The 16,217-nt window shown below is 46.5% G+C and overlaps 1 protein-coding gene across 2 annotated transcripts in view; it reads right to left on the bottom strand.

The window, feature by feature from the left end:
- The window catches only part of PTPN1 (protein tyrosine phosphatase non-receptor type 1), a 74,421-nt gene that overhangs the window by 8,727 nt on the left and 49,477 nt on the right, over positions 1–16,217 (bottom strand). For both annotated transcript variants that reach the window (XM_033186726.1, XM_033186727.1), the window contains exons 2-5: positions 14,258–14,348; positions 10,686–10,786; positions 7,260–7,358; positions 1,350–1,487 (exon numbers count right to left, since the gene is read on the bottom strand). In XM_033186726.1, the coding sequence (XP_033042617.1) occupies positions 1,350–1,487; positions 7,260–7,358; positions 10,686–10,786; positions 14,258–14,348 (429 nt within the window). The remainder of the gene's footprint in view (positions 1–1,349; positions 1,488–7,259; positions 7,359–10,685; positions 10,787–14,257; positions 14,349–16,217) is intronic.

The raw sequence follows: 16,217 nt of genomic DNA, 5'->3' as shown, positions 1-16,217 counted from the left end.
GGCAGCCCGAACCCCTTCCCTACTTCCTGGTAACCTGTGCTAAATTCTAGATCTTACTTTCACTATTCTTTTTTTTTTGAGACAGGGTCTTGCTCTGTCACCCAGGCTGGAGTGCAGTGGTGCAAGCATAGCTCACTGCGGCCTTGAACTCCTGGGCACGAGCAATCCTCCTACCTCAGCCTCCTGAGTAGCTGGACTATAGGGGAGTACCACTATGTCTGGCTAATTGTTTTTGTTTTTTTGTAGAGATGGGGGTCTCGCTATGTTGCCCAGGCTGGTCTTGAACTACTGGCCTCGAGAGTAATCCTCCTGGCCTCAGCCTCCCCAAGTGCTGGGATTAAAGACATGAGCCACCGCAGCTGGTTTACATCAACTATGAAATGAATGGCAGGAACCATAATGATTAAAAAATAGTACTTGAGAAGGGGAGGCATGGGGTCAGCCAGAAGCAGATCCCTCCCCACCCACACAGCCCTGGAGCCCCACTCCACATGATATCCCTACAGCTCCATCTTCCCTTTAGACAAAGCCCGTGCTACACACCCACAGTAACTGCTAACCCTTCCCACATAGGACCTCCCAGAACCCTTGCAAAACCTGAGTTTGACAGAAGAGGAAACGGAGACACCGTGACGAGCTGGTAAGGTGGGACCAGGATTCAACCCCAGTTAGGTTTCAGAGGTTGGTGGCTTGCCACTCTTCACTGGCGCCCCCAGGTGCTGCCTCGCACTCCCTCCACTGTTCCCCAGAATGACATGAACACCTCCAAGTTACGGATCCAGGGGAATTATTCTGAAGCCCCAGGAGCAGAGCCTTCAGTGGTGGTGCTGCTTACCACAATGCCTTGCCATGTTCCAAGACCAACTTTTACCAAGCAAGTAGCTGGTGTTATAAACTCTTCCCACAACAAATAAACCCAAGACCAGGCCTAGAAAATTTCCACTAGCTATAAAACTGGAGTGAGACCCCAGACCCCTTCTTCCCTCTCTTCAGACTCAAAGACTGAGGACCACAAAGAAGGCAGCATGCTTCGCTGGGACCCGCAGACTGCCGCTTCAGTCCCTCTGCAGCTGCACAAGCAGGAAGCGGTCTTTTGGGTAAGAAACTCTCCTTTCCCTAAGAACCGGAGTTAACTGTTGTTAAAGGTCAGGGAGAGCACTGTGGTTTCCACCTCCCTGGGCATTCCTGGGCACTTGGTAGGTGCACAAGTAAGCTCCGCTCACCTCAGTGCCAAAACCACATCTTGCTCGGGGTATACAAAAGCCAGGAACACTGGCATTAGGTAATGTCACCCAAGGGATAAAGGAAGAGGCATCTGCCTGAAGTGCTGAAGTGCGTGCCATACTCACTGTAAGGTTTTCCAATTCTAGCTGTCGCACTGTATAATATGACTTGATATCTTCAGAGATCAATGTTAATTTCAAGTTTGTGTCTTCAAAGATCATTTCTTTTTCTTCTTTTTGTGGCCAGTACTGTGCGCATTTTAACTGGGGGAACAAATAACAGTGAATTATTGTGAGCAACCGTTTTCCTATGGCAGGATGCCTAGAGCACATCCCACAAGCTTCATGAGAACCCAAAGATCTGGGGTTTTCTGATCATGGAAGCTATGGTCAGCACAGATGCCTGCCTCACGGGGAGATGGGGGTGCGGGCACGAAGCTGCTGACAGGGGCAGGTTGTGCAGACAGGGCTCAGACTTCCAAACCCATTAGCTCCCTGGTCCAACACGGCAATGGGGTCCTGCAGGGCTCTGACGCTTTCTCACAGTCTATGAGGTGAAGCCAGATTGTACAAAAGGCTTTGAAACTCCTCTATGTAGCCATTACATTACACAGGACCTGATCAGGCTGCTGGCATAGAATGCAGGTGCCTTACTCTGCACAGAAAACTCACAGGCAATTAAAAATAAAACTGGGAGAGACAGCAGGTGAGGCCCTTTGGAAAGGCTGAACGGTTGTCACCAAATGCAGACTCCCTTTCAGAGAAGGCTTGGAGACGGGCTCCCCAGGGCTTGCCCTTTCATTCTGGTTTGGTTCAGTTCATTCAGAAAAATACTTTTGATAATCTCAGACACTATTTTGATGTTCTCGATTTAAATGTAGCTTGTTAAATTTTTCTTTATAACAAGCAAATTTATGAAAATTTGGTTTCATTTAGGGTCTAAGACAAAAACGGACTCGAATTTAGTGACATTTACTGAATCTGCCTCAGTTATGCAAACGCTTCTGCTCATGGATAACCGTTGTGGACAAAAATGGCAGGTCAACAGGGGCAGAGCTACTGGGTCAGCCTAACCATGTGCCTGGACATAGGGAAGCTCAAAGCCCTTACGATTTTCAGCGAAAGAAATGTCAGCGTGTGTCAACAGCTCTTTGGCAAATGACACTTGTAGTTCACATGCACTGACCCACTCAATACCTCCTCTGGGGCAAAGGATGGTGTGGGTGAAGGGAACCACTTCAGGGCCAGCTGTCTGTGAGGAGGGACTGCTGTGCCCAGCAGTGACAAGGTGGGCTATGGGGGAGGGCTGAGGGGGAAATGCTACGGACAGGCAGCAGGAATTCAGAAGAGGGAAATGTTTCAGGTCAGGCAAAATTACAGGAAAGAGAGATCAGAGAAAGCTCTATGCAAGAGGCAGGTTTTGAAAGATGACTAGGATTTCCTAGGCAGTGACTGCAAATAAGCCAGGCTGAAAAGAGCAGCTGGAGAAGGGGCCAGCAGAGGCCCAGATCACAGCCGACTGGCAGCAGGCCCAGGGACCTGTGGCATCATCTGGGGGCAATGAGGAGCCAGGAAGCACTTGAGGAGGGTGAATATAGAACCACAAATGCCTATTGGTCCTGCTCTACTGAAGCTGGAAGCTGCCCAAAAGACAAAACCAAAGCAAAATGTGGGAGAAGCAAATTAAGAAACACCAGGTTGTGATGCCAGCATCGCAGCAAACTTCTCAGTGCCAGACCAGAAGCCAACAGAGCTTTCTCAAGAGTCTGGACACGGGCCTGTCTGAAGTCTTAGCCAGTTTCATCCATGTCACCTTCCTGGATCAATGATGAGTTGCCAAAAGTGAACTCTGGAATGGGGACAATCTGTCACCACTGAAGCAATTCTGCCACTCAGCATGGAGGCGCTAATTACATGGCAAGACCCCCACCTAGCCACAGTGGGTGTGGCAGCTGAAAGCAGGAACTTAGAAGAATGTGAAAAGATGCATTAATCCCACACTTCTAACAAGTAGATCTTACAATGCCTCAAGACCCCAGAAACAAAAGACTGATCTGATAAGTTCCACACCACCCATGCTGAGGTGCGCATTCCACACAGTGAGCAGAGAAGGAAGCAAAGAACAGAAATGCAGGAGGAAGAGGCCACCATTCTTCATTTCATGAGCAGGGTAGATGAGTCTTAAATCTCACCTCCAGACAGCAAGCACTCACTTTCAAAACCAAACCTAATGCCTAATAACCCTCTGTAATCTGGGTAAGGACTAAGACTTTGGAACTGTACAAGTGAGGAATTCTGTCATACAACTAAGTGTCAATCACCCAATATTTATTTTTAAGGACTCTCAGGTGTCTACAGCAGCAAGCTATGCCCTGTCATTTCCAACAGAAATTTTTGTTTTAAACACATAAAATTTTTAAAAGGCACAAGATCACTATTTTCAGTTACCCTACTACAGTGATATATACTGCCATGAAAAGTAGATAGATTTTTATTAGAACATAGTCCTTCACCAGGCCTCAAACTGAGTCCTATCTTGGGTTGGCACCAGAGAAATATGGTGGTGCCAACATGCTGGCATCTCTCGTAGTTGCTGTTTCCACCATGAAGGCAGATGTTAAAGAGTCCTTGGGGCCTTCCCAAACAAGTGGGCAGGTGATGTTTAGAAAACCTATGAAAGACATCTACATTAACCCTGTGACAGGTAATTTGGTTTCGCCAAAAATTATTAACACAGAGAACTAAGTAAGTAATTCTTAACACAGAGAACTAAATACAAGAGAGTGCAGTGTCTTGTGCATGAAAGCACCTGAAAGCAAACGGCAGCTTTAGTGCAGATTTCAGGAGAGAGATACAGGTGAGATTCTGCAATGGCCAATTAAGCTGGCCTTGCTTACTTCCCCCATCTAAACAACAATCCCAACCCTTACGCCATGGTGCAGCCTACACTGACGTGTCTAAAGTCAATCCTTAAACAGCACCAGTGAGAACTCTAGCCATCTGGATGACCCCAGTCTAACACACACAATCATCTTCCGCATAACCGGTTTCCAGGAAGCCCAGGGTCCCAAAAGACAACAGGCATGTTTGCCAAAAGTAAGAGGGAGCATCCTACACTATTTGGTGAAGGAAGGAAATCAGAAAACAAGTATGCATTAAATGAAAACTCCCCAAAAGCTGGTTTTACCACAAGCTGTGTGGATCATTTATAATTAGATTAGCTGAGCAAATAAGATACTGTAACTTCTCATGATTTTTCCCAGCCAGCCCTCTGGGAGGGATAATGCTGATACAGAATTGAAAATGTTGATCCCAAAGAAACTTTAACAATCTCACACCATACATTGTTTTTCATGCCAATTTGCATGCCCAAGTAATCCTCCAGTGGAATGGGATACTTAACAAAGGCAAGCAGGGACTGCCGGCACAGTTATGACAGTAAACTACAGCAAAGCCAACCAGCCATGTTTTCGATGCCACCATAGTAACCCAAAGGGAAAGGTTGTCACAGTGGATCTGTGGGCCATTTGTGGTCAGCCTTGGGTGAGAGACAATGAAGCACAGGGCCTGGTGAGGCTGGAACACGTAACTACAGTGCTGGACACTGCTCAAACACATAACCACAGCGCTGGACACTGCTCCTTGCTGTAATGTGACAATGATTGCTAAAGCAAATCTTGTGCTCACCGCAAAGAGGTTTTACCAAACACTTAGCAACAAAGAAATAAATAAAAAGCAAATGCTACTGTATCTGGTAATTTCTGAATAAATGTCTTGATTTAAAATTCCCAACCCTCAATACCATCTAGAGCAGTGGTTCTCAACCAGGGGCAATTTGGCCTACAAGGGGACATTGGACAAAGTCTGGAGTCTAGACAGAAACACGGCTGACTGCCACATCTGGGGAGGGGCTGGTCCTGGCACCTGGTGGGTAGAGGCCAGAGATGCTGCTAAACATCCTACAATGCCCAGCACAGCCACTCCCTGCCCGGATCCCTAGCAGAGAATGATCCAGCCCAAGTGTTGGTAGTGCGGAGGGTCAGAAGCCTGCCGATGGAGCTGTGCTGAAGGCTTCCACAGGCCGCCAGGCTTCCCCTTCCTTCGCGGAGAGTGTGTGCTGTGAGAACCCGATGCTTTGTTTCTTTACTCAAAATTGCTGACGAGTGGTGAACAGTGGGGTTTGCTTCACATTTGTAACTTCACATTTTACTAATCAAGCTACTAAGGAGGGAAGAAAAAATGTAAAAACCACCTTTCACTGAAAAAGTTATTTTCTAAAACAAGATACATTATATCATCAACAGAACACTCAGGCAAGCTCCCTATCTATTATGATTGGACAAATAAATACTTTCATTTTTTAAAAAAGTAGGCAAAGGCAAAAAAACAAAACAAAACAAAAAAAACCCCAACCCCAAAACAAAACAAACCAAACCCCTACGATTTTAAACATGCGCTGTCCTAAGAGGAAGGCTTTCTGCAAGCAACTAAAGCCATTTCTATGTGTGTGGTGGAGGGAGAGGCTTTGTGGTTAATGCTTCAAGTTTTCACTGCTGAAGTTTCCTTTGATGTGCTGCTTCTTAACACTTGGAGTTTTTACACTCTAGGGCCATGACTGTGCTTTTTTTTGGAAAGGTGGCCTCCCTGGAGCCCCCACGTTCTTCTATGGCTGGAGACAACCAGGACAGCTGTGAGAACAATGTCCCAGCTGAGCCTGGGCCTGCCAAGGCCCAGGGACACCCAGTTCCCTGCTCCTGGGCCACACGTTCCTATTGGTCTCCACGATCCTCAGCTCGTCTCCTCCTGGACCCCGCAGCAGGGCTGGCAGTGCTGGGGAGCAGCGAGGGCAGGGAGGCCAAGGAGCCTGTGGCCCTGCTGAACGCTGGCCTGTGCCTGCACAGGCAGACGGTTTACATGGGATGCTCTACATAGACAGTCTACACAGTCTACACAGGACGGTCTACACAGACTATCTACACAGGCTGGTCTACACAGACAGTCTACACAGGACAGTCTACACAGGAGAGTGCCCAGAAATGGGCTGTCCTCAGCTATTCCAACACAGTGAGGAGGGCAAGCGAGAGTGCAGGCAGTTGGGGAGCCGGAGGCAGCCATCCAGGGGTGCCTGGAAGTGGGATGAGCATGGGCACTGGGACTCCTCAGCCCAGAGAACATGGTAAGAAACTAAAAACGAAAAGTTTGTCCTGGCTAAAGTTCCAAGAGTGGTGAGAGGTCTGTGTCTAGGGCCCTAGGCCCACCTGCAAGGTTCTGTAAGCCACACCATGCATTAACCTGTGAGGCAAAGGGAATCACACAAACGTTTTCAGTTGGGAAGAACTGTGGTGACACATGGATTTGAGAAAGCTCATTCTGGAAGCATGGTACAAAAATGAACTGTGGTGAGTTGAGAAGGAGAGGTGGCTAGACCCAGATGCAAGAGGAGTGGTGGCCTGCACAAATGGACACCGTGCAGCCACACACTAGCCCAAGGGGTGTTTGAAAAGTTGCAAGAACTTAGAATGACACACATTCTGAAGTCAATGCTCACTCCGAAGAGGTATGGCAGGGCAAGCATCTGGATTTTGAATGGAGGCAAATCTCATCTAGAGTCAGCCACTCCCACAGCTCCGCAGAGGTAGCCACATTCTCACCAGACAAAAAATCAGACACCATGAAGATGTACTAAGAATTTGCTTTTCAATAAAAGCAGGTCTCCATAACTCCACACACAAGTCCACACTGTGACGAGAGCCGCAAAGGCAGCACAGGTGGGCGGAGCGCCACATGCACCGCACTCTGGAGAAGGTGTGGGCGAAGAGGTCTGTGCAATTCTTCCGCCGCCTCCCTTTCATTCACTTCATTAACTGGTTGATGACCAACATGCATTTATATGCTGCTGTTTTAATTTTTTTAAATAAAAATACTACATAAAGGAAATACAAAAGCAAGAAAAATAATTTAAAAATCTGGATGAAATGTTAACTGTATGGAGTGGTGCGTATGATCACATACACAGCAGATGAATCCGAGACTTACCGAACCTTTCTCCATCACTCTGTTGAGCATGACGACACCCCTGCTTTTCTGTTCCCACACCATCTCCCAAAAGTGACCGCATGTGTTAGGCAAAGGACCCTGCAAAGACACAATAACACAACATGTGACATCTGAAACATAACACGCCACAGCGTGAGCTCACCTTCTGCAGTCAGCTAACGATAGCACCCTCAATCCCCACAGCTTAGGCACAGTGGTGGCTGAGGCTGGGACAGGGACCCACCTCTCTCTGCCTGGTGGTCAGTAACAGCAGCTCCATTTTCTACCAGGCAGCAAAAGGCCATTTCCGCATCTCAGTTCAGGGCTGGCCAACCAAGGACAGAAAAATGCCGATTCTGCTTTCTGGCTCAGGCAGGCCAGCTAAGGGCCTCCACTGAGATTCATCCCCAAGGCCCTTGGGCTATGGGACAAAACTCCTTGGTGCAGATGAGAGGCGGTGTGGGGGCGTGACCAACCACAACACTCCTCTTGGTTTCAATCACGTCATCTCGTGACCTTGGGCAAGTCACTCCATCGCTCCCTGCTCAGTTTCCCCATCGCTTACTTGACTAATAATAGTACCTATTCACAGAGCTGTGAAAATGAAGTACATTCATTTATATAAAGTACTTAGCACAGTCCCTAGAATGCAGTAAACACACAATGAAATATCAGCGACTATTCCTACCAACAGCAATGAGGACCCTGACGGCAGACAGCCTCCCTCCTTGGCCCAACAAACTTAGGAGATGTAGAAACACAAATGGTCATTGAGGTGGCCCAAAGGGAACAGAGTCACTGGGGCATGAGGGTGTCTGCGGAGCAGCTGGCCCATTTCACTCCAGCTCACCTGGCAACGGGCACAGATGTTTACTGGACACAGGGTATGAATGCCTTGAGTTTGTCTCAATTATTAGCAGTGGCTGGAAGAGACATCGCCTATTACCTCCACACCAGAACCTGTCATGTCCTCATGTCCTTGGCCAGCATCACTTCTCATGGTTTCCATTCTCATCTATTTTCATCTAAGCTCCCTTTTTTTTTTTTTTTTAAGACAGAGTCTCGCTCTGTCACCCAGGCTGGAGTGCAGTGCCGCAATCCTGGCTCACTGCAACCTCTGCCTCCCGGGTTCAAGCGATTCTCCTGTCTCAGTCTCCTGAGTAGCTGGGATTACAGGTGCACACCACCACACCTGGCTAATTTCTGTATTTTTAGTAGAGACGGGGTTTTACCACGTTGGCCAGGCTGGCCTCGAACTCCTGACCCAAGTGATCCGCCTGCCTCAGCCTCCCAAACTGCTGGGATTACAGGTGTGAGCGACCACGCCCGGCCCATAAGCTCCTTATTCTTAAAATCTTCTCCCTTTAAGTCCCATCACACTTGGCTCAACCATGCTAGCCCTCAGTGTCCTCTCACTTTCTTTCCTGAGCTCATCTTGAACTTACTGCCTGAACAAGACAAGTCAGCACTCCCTGTGCTGAAGGGACTTAGAGAAAAGCCACATTTAACTCTTCCCTCCCCAGTGAACAGAAAAACAGCTCCTGGCAGCCAGAAATCCCGTGGCACATGGCTGACGACCTGGGCCTTGCATTCTCCACTCCAGTCTTCCTGGCATGAAGACTCCAGTCACTGCAGCTCTCCACTACTCCCTTCATGTCTTCCCTAATTCCCAACACCACCCCACTTCAGAATGGTCTGAAGGATCACAATCCCCTAAGATCTGCAAGGACACACACCACACTTAGCTGACACTGCACGGGGAAGGTGAAAGAGGGCCCCTTGGACATTATTCTCTGCTCTTCTATACTTTCGACTTTTAAAAAATGAGAAGGGAGACTTGTATTATTACATAATGAATAACACTGAAAAAAAAAAAAGGGAAGGGTGTTCTTGGTTTGGGCACTAGGAATATGTTTCAGTCATAGTATCCAGAGGTGATACTTTGGGGTCGGGCTGCCTCGACTCCCTTAGTAAATCCCCAGGGCAAAGGGAAACTGTGTAAACAGTTTCTCGATATCCCCAGTGCCACCTCACAAACCAGACAGAGCTTCCCATGTCCCAAGGAAGTGCTAGGATGCGGGGTAGGCAGGACAGTAGCACAAGTGTACATGGTCATTTGCTAATGCAACACTTGACACGATACACCCAATAACAGGTATTTAAAGGGCTTCCTGACTCCACACCAGAGTTGAAGGGCTGAAATCAGGAGGCAGGAAATTCGACTTCTCCAAAAAGCAAAGTCCCCAGGAAGTCACTTTTGCCTCAACCTCATCCCCAGACCTCTCCCTCCTTATCAAACCCCTCCCCCGTAAGCCTCCCCTAAATACCCCAGTGGTGCTGGGAGGACCAGGAGCTCAGGGCCTGGTAAAGGCCTGCCCTGTATTCACGCACCAAGAACTTATTCAATGGCCCCATAGGACTGAACACAGCTGGGCTGATGCTCTACATCCCAGATGACGAGAGGCATCTGGGCTGATTTTGGTCATAAATGGGGAGCAACTGGGACAAGACAAAAAGGCAGCGAAGAAAGGCCTCAGCCTCAGTTGAACGCACCCTGACCTAGCTCCTTGCTCAAAGCAGCCTTTCTTCATACAGCATCCTGGCTTCCCCAGAATTTTAATTTCCAAATTATTAAGCAAAATTACAATGTTCGAAATCACCCTATAGCCTAAAGCCATATAAGACTAAAAGCTGACATGGAATGAGAAAACAAAAATTATGATGAAAAACAAAACAAGAAACCCAGTCTTTTTAGACCAACTTACAGGTAACAAGTTAAGACTTGAGAAGATTAATTAAAAAGCAACTCTTTTTATCCTCTTTCCCAGATACCCTTTTGGTCACAAGCCACTGAGTGTTTTACAAGAGGCTCAATCATTAAACCACTTTCAGGATTTTGTTTCCATAAAAATGCCAAAAGCCAACAGAAATTTTAAGTCATTTTTCATGCTTGTTCACATGATCTAATGATGCCTTTCTTCTGGGGCAAAGAATGAGAACCATGGCGAGCTACTCTGAATGGCTCTGGACAGAGATTCCTGGTCTACTGCTAACGTTCCTAGATTTGCCATCACAAGTGCTTGATGCTCTACGACAAATACTTCTGGAAGCAACACAGGTACAGACCCTCCTCCAGCCATGACTGCTGCCTCTGCCAACAGACCACAGGCAACTCTGGCATCTTAATGTTGTTTTTTATAAGCTCTCATTTCCAGCAATGTCATCTTATGCTTCCCAGAAAAGATTAGCGTTCCTTACAACCAAACTGAACCTCTGAAGGAAGATTTTCCCCCTTCCTTGTTGCTTTTTGGTTTGCTGAAAACCTGACCTTCTAAAGGATGTGGCAGATTTTATTTGAGGTGTGGATAATAGCACTCTCAAACTCTTAAACTGACATTAAAACAAAAATTCAGACAATCTGCTTACCTGGGTAAGGATGTAACTCCTTTGGGCTTCTTCCATTTTTATCAAACTAGCATTGATATAGTCATTATCTTCTTGATGTAGTTTAATCCGACTATGGTCAACTGAAAGGCAAACCAGAACTCAGAGGTTAAACCTGGAAAAGCTGAATGTGTCCATGCAAGTGCACACCCTACAGAAAAGCAAAGGTGAATTGGTGGCATTAGGGGCATTCACACTGGCTGAAGCCCTGTTTTAGTTGAGATTAGTCATCAGTATGGGGTGACTGGGATTTTCTGAAAGGGTTTTTGGAAGTGTTTGAAACGTCACACTACGAAGCAATAGCGGTAAGCCATATTACAATATGGATAATGTCCTATCTGGGAAATCTGTTCTCAGGTCATATCTTGTTGTGATACTTATTACTCTCCCCTCAAACCTTCCAGGACTAGAGGAGGGCATCAAAGGATCTGTTCTCTGATGTGTAACTTCTGTGTTTTTTTTTTGAGTCAGAGTCTCGCTCTGTCACCCAGGCTGGAGTGCAGTGGTACATTCTCAGCTCACGGCAGCCTCCATCTCCCGGGTTCAAGTGATTCTCCTGCCTCAGTCTCCCGAGTAGCTCGGATTACAGGCACAGGCCACCATGCCCACCTAATTTTTGTATTTTTAGTAGAGATGGGGTCTCACCATGTTGGTCAGGCTGGTCTCGAATTCCTGGCCTCAAGTGATCCACCCACCTCTGCCTCCCAAAGTGCTGGGATTTCAAGTGTGAGCCACCCATGCCTGGCTGACATAAACTTTTAGAGAGCAAAAAATATGGTGGCTTCAATCTTTAAAAGGGAACAAAATCCACCATAAATTCCACCTAGTCCCTACAGCTGTTGCTAGTACAATGAGCTACAGTAGATAGGATTTAAGATCGAACTTCAACCTAACCTCTGTCCAGTAGTTTGAAGATTAAATGACCTAAGTACACAGCAGCATGAAGTCATACCTTGACCTTTATACAAGGTTTTTGTTTTTTTTAAGCTCAAGTACAATGAACTTTAATGATTCTAAATTTTTAAAATTCAGAGCATATCACAAAGACATTTGAAAGAGGATTTAAACCCAAACACTGAAAGTATATTAAATGTACCTTTTAGTTTTTAGAAATAAACTCTCATTTGAAAGTTCTGCCCCAGATCACTAAAAGAAAAAAGCCACTTTTTTTCTTGTATCATTTGTCACAAAAGCAGTAGCTCCCTGAGGGCCACTTTCCTTATCCTGTTAGTAGAGCTAATAAGAGCAGGTGGGGACCTTTATTTCTGGCACAGCACAAGGGACAATAAACTCAGGTGATTACCCATAAATAGTACCTTCTCCCTGCGTCCAAAGGGGAAAGGAGACATGAATGGGGATAAGTGGTCTGGGGCTTTTTGTTCTAAAGGATTCTAAAGAGAGATGTCTTTGAAAACTAGCCACCATCTGGAATACTGTTTCTCATTATGGAGGCTTAGTACAAATAAAGATACTTGGATAATTTTTAAGTGGATCATAGAGATAAAAGACCTCAAAAATTATGTAATGGTATTGGTGAGTTACGTGAGTGGGTTCAAACAGCACTGGGTGACTCTGGGCAAACAACTCACCTCAGAGCCTTGGTTTTTTTAACTTGCTACACGGTAGGTGACAAGAGGATTGTGGGAAGAGTCAATGAGCTGAGGTGTATACAGAGCCTCGTTCAGCAAGTGCCTGTAACTGTGGACTGCTGTCATCACCAGCAGCACCGTGAGCTGGGTAGCAGGTGACCTTCTACCTTGACTCATTCTTCCCCATAACCTTCACAGCAAATGACTGTTTCTACTAGAGGATAGGAGTAGGGGAGAAAGATATGAAGAGTGGGATTGGGAGTGAAAAAGCTGGAGAATTGTTTCCCTGGAAGAATTTTTTTTTTTTTTTTTGGGCTAGTCAAGTAAAGCAGTGGGGATGGAGAAGGAACAAAGAAATCTGTAACTGGTTGTGATCATATAGTTGTAAACACTACTATACTTGGACCAGCCCCTGGAAGAATATTTTAAATAGTTTTTTTCTCTGTAAAACTGATTCATAAAACCATTTAGATAAGGAACGTTAAAAAATGTAGCAAAGGAATATTAAAGACAAGATTATTCCCTAATTAGAGCAAGTACAGCAAAAACTAGAGACCCAGGGTATCCTGGCACCATGTGAAAGAGGTGAACGGTGATGGTTCTGTCGCGTTCTGATCAGCGGTCTGGAGGTTTCTGGCAGGACTTCACAGCAGAATCACCAAGGTTTTTTCTTTTTGTTTTTAAACAAATATCAATGAGGTGCCTCAGCTGAGATGAGCCAAATCAAGAGTACCATGTGTTGGCGCCAATCATGTCACCTGATGACCTAGAAGCGCACTTCAGATGTTGGTGACAACCATCCCCACCACCGACAACATTTACTGAGCACTTATGTCTGCATGAGGTACTGGGCACTGGGCTAAGCGGTTTATGTTGCTTCATCTTCACATACTCCTATGACAGAGAACAACCTGCCCAAAGACACTCAGCTCTAAGTGGCAGAGCTGACACACAAAGCCAGGCAGGGAACCATCGTGGCAAGCCAAGAGGCACACATTCTACACCAAGTCTAAGTCCATTTTTAGACCCCTTCCAGGAATCTGGGCGCCACCTAAGTCAGATCAGGATGCACTGCTAACCCTTCTGAACAATGACAGCCACCACTCCCAGCCATGGGCACAGGACCTGCAGGAAGTGCTCACTGGAGGAATGACTGGATAATCTCCTGCATCCCTGGCAGAGCATACTACCATGGAGACATTGGCAGCTATGACCCCTCACTGCCTGACAATGTCTAAAGACCTGGAGGGGGGTCAAAAAAGCCTCTGTGGCCTAGAGGAGATGGCGCAGTTCACGTCCTGTACTCATTCCAGTTTTCCTTGCTTTATGCAAATCCTAACATGGTAAGTCATTTACTTTTCAGCCAGCGGCAGACGGACAGCCAGTCACTCAGAAGGCGGACAGGGCTGCCACAGGCCAGCAGGCACACTGACAATCCTAGGAAGAACTCACAGCAGGAAAGAGGGGGAAGAATGACCAGGCTGGCAGGGGTGGAGGCGGTGGGGACTCCAAGTAGAGCTGCCTTGCATATTCAGCGCAGGGGACAACAGTGCCCACCCCGAAGGCCTGTGTGGGGCTTCATTACAGCTGAACACAGTGCTTGTGCTCTAATGACACTGCTGCTGAGTCATCCAGAAAAGCTTTTATTATGCCTGCTACCCTCTGCTTCAGCTGGTAGGAAAATGATTCATCACAAAAACAGTCAAAGCTAAAAAAAAGTGCTTTGAACTTCACTGAATTTTCCAGAAACTGAAACCTCAGCCCTTCTATAATGGAGGAAAAATGAGCCATTACTATAAGTCTCTAACGCCTTTACTATAGGAAACAATCGAGTCATAAACCTCTGCTACATTGATTTATTATTATATTTATTATTATACCAAACCCCAAGGCGAAAGGAGTCTTGACTAAAAGGGCCTGCAGCAGAGGAAGAGCAAGACTGGTACCAGCCACGTGGATACTTACAGGGACTGACGTCTCTGTACCTATTTCGGTTTTTGTTCTTAGGAAGCTTGGCAACTCTACATGGGAAGTCACTGGCTTCGTGTCGGATATCCTACAAAAAAGAATAAAGACATTTAACTGACTGCCAGGCACTGAGGAAGACTCAGCAAAGAAACAGACATCAAAGAGAGCTGGACAGTATGGGAAACGCAAGGTGATAATTCAGAGGTATGTATCAGGTCATGGGGGAAAACCGAGGAGGAACGAGCACAGGCCTGGGGTGGAAGGCAGTGATGTGGGGCAGAAAGATGGAAAGACGAGGAAGAGCGCAGAGAGACAGACGGGAGGGACAATTCACTCTGGAACACTCCGCACAGCAAAGGCATGGGGGCTGGAGATTGCATCTCATGCCAGGAACAGTGAGTGGGCAGTAGGAGGTACGACAGACGGCTGGAGGACACAGTGGGTAGCCCAGATCGTGGAGAGCCTTGAATGCCAGGCCTGGGAGTTACAACTGCAATTTCTATAAAGCTACAATTATTAAAAATAGATAAAATGTAGTTTTATGCCAACAAACTATCCAACCGCTTTCCTAGGAGGTGGCAAACAAATCCTATCACCCGTTTCAACAGAAGACTATGCCATGGCTCCTGATCACACCTAAAATTCCACTATAATCACATTAAACAATCTTTTATTTGTATTTGTTATATTATTAAAAAAAAATACACAAAACAACGTGAATGTACTTACTGCCACTAAACTGTGTACCTAAAAATGGCTAAAATGGAACACTTAATGTTTTATATATTTTAACCATAATTTAAAAAAAAAAAGACACCGTCCCCCATGGTGGAATAGGAAAGCAGACAACAGCAATAGAAATCTTGAAGCTGGAAATCAGGCTGATTAGTGGTTGGCAGTTGTGAGAAAGCAAAACTACAAGTGAACAGTAAGAAAGCCAGACTGCCTGAGATTTTCACTCCAGATTCCTCCAAAGGCTCTGGCTGTGCTCCCAGTCAGGAAGGAGGAGTGGGATTCCCCGCAGGGGACAAAGGTAGAGCCATCTGGGAAGACTTGGATTGCCATCTCATTCCCCAAGCTCCTTCCAGGCTCCTCAGACTTCTGCAGAAATCTAAAGACATACTTTCTGGAAAAATGTAAACCAGGAGGTCTATGAACTGCAGCAAGACTGCTGGCACAGTGGAAGATGTGAGCGCTCCACCAAAAATGGGGTATGAGCGGCCATGCACAAGCCAAACACCAGGAACTTGAGTCCTTTTCCCCAAGAGACACTCACACTGCTGACAGCTAGACCCTTCTCCTCCAAGTAGGAGGCAGAGGATCTCTAGATAATCTGACCAGGCAAAAGGCACAACCAAAAGATATCCTCAGAGTGCACAACTGGCAGCCTCCCTAGAGGCCCTGTGGCTAGCGCAGTGTTGACAGGCCCCTTACACTTGCTCAAGACTCTCACACTCCAATAAACCCTTACTCTCCACCACATGCAGATACCACTGATGACCAGATATAACAGGAAAGTCTCTAACAAAAAAACAAAAAACAAAAACCAGAAAAAAAAAAAAAACCAACCCTCAGAGGAAACAAATTGCAGAGAATAGAAAGATTTAAATATATACTAATATACTCAGAAAGAAAAGTCATCTTGCATCTATGTATTAAGAACAGAATGTTATATAAAATAAAGATGTCTCTCGAAACTTAAAAACAAGATAGCGGGCCGGGCGCGGTGGCTCCAGCCTGTAATCCCAGTACTTTGGGAGGCCGAGACAGGTGGATCACGAGGTCAGGAGATCGAGATCATCCTGGCTAACATGGTGAAACCCCGTCTCTACTAAAAAATACAAAAAACTAGCCGGGCGAGGTGGCGGGCACCTGCAGTCCCAGCTATTCGGGAGGCTGAGGCAGAATGGCATGAACCTGGGAGGCGGAGCTTGCAGTGAGTTGAGATCCGGCCACT

Source organism: Trachypithecus francoisi, unplaced genomic scaffold (assembly GCF_009764315.1).
Source record: "Trachypithecus francoisi isolate TF-2019V2 unplaced genomic scaffold, Tfra_2.0 Lachesis_group21, whole genome shotgun sequence".
Classification (NCBI taxonomy): Eukaryota; Metazoa; Chordata; class Mammalia; order Primates; family Cercopithecidae; genus Trachypithecus; species Trachypithecus francoisi.
Note: the sequence above shows the minus strand (reverse complement) of the source record. Positions and strands in the feature narration are given on the sequence as shown.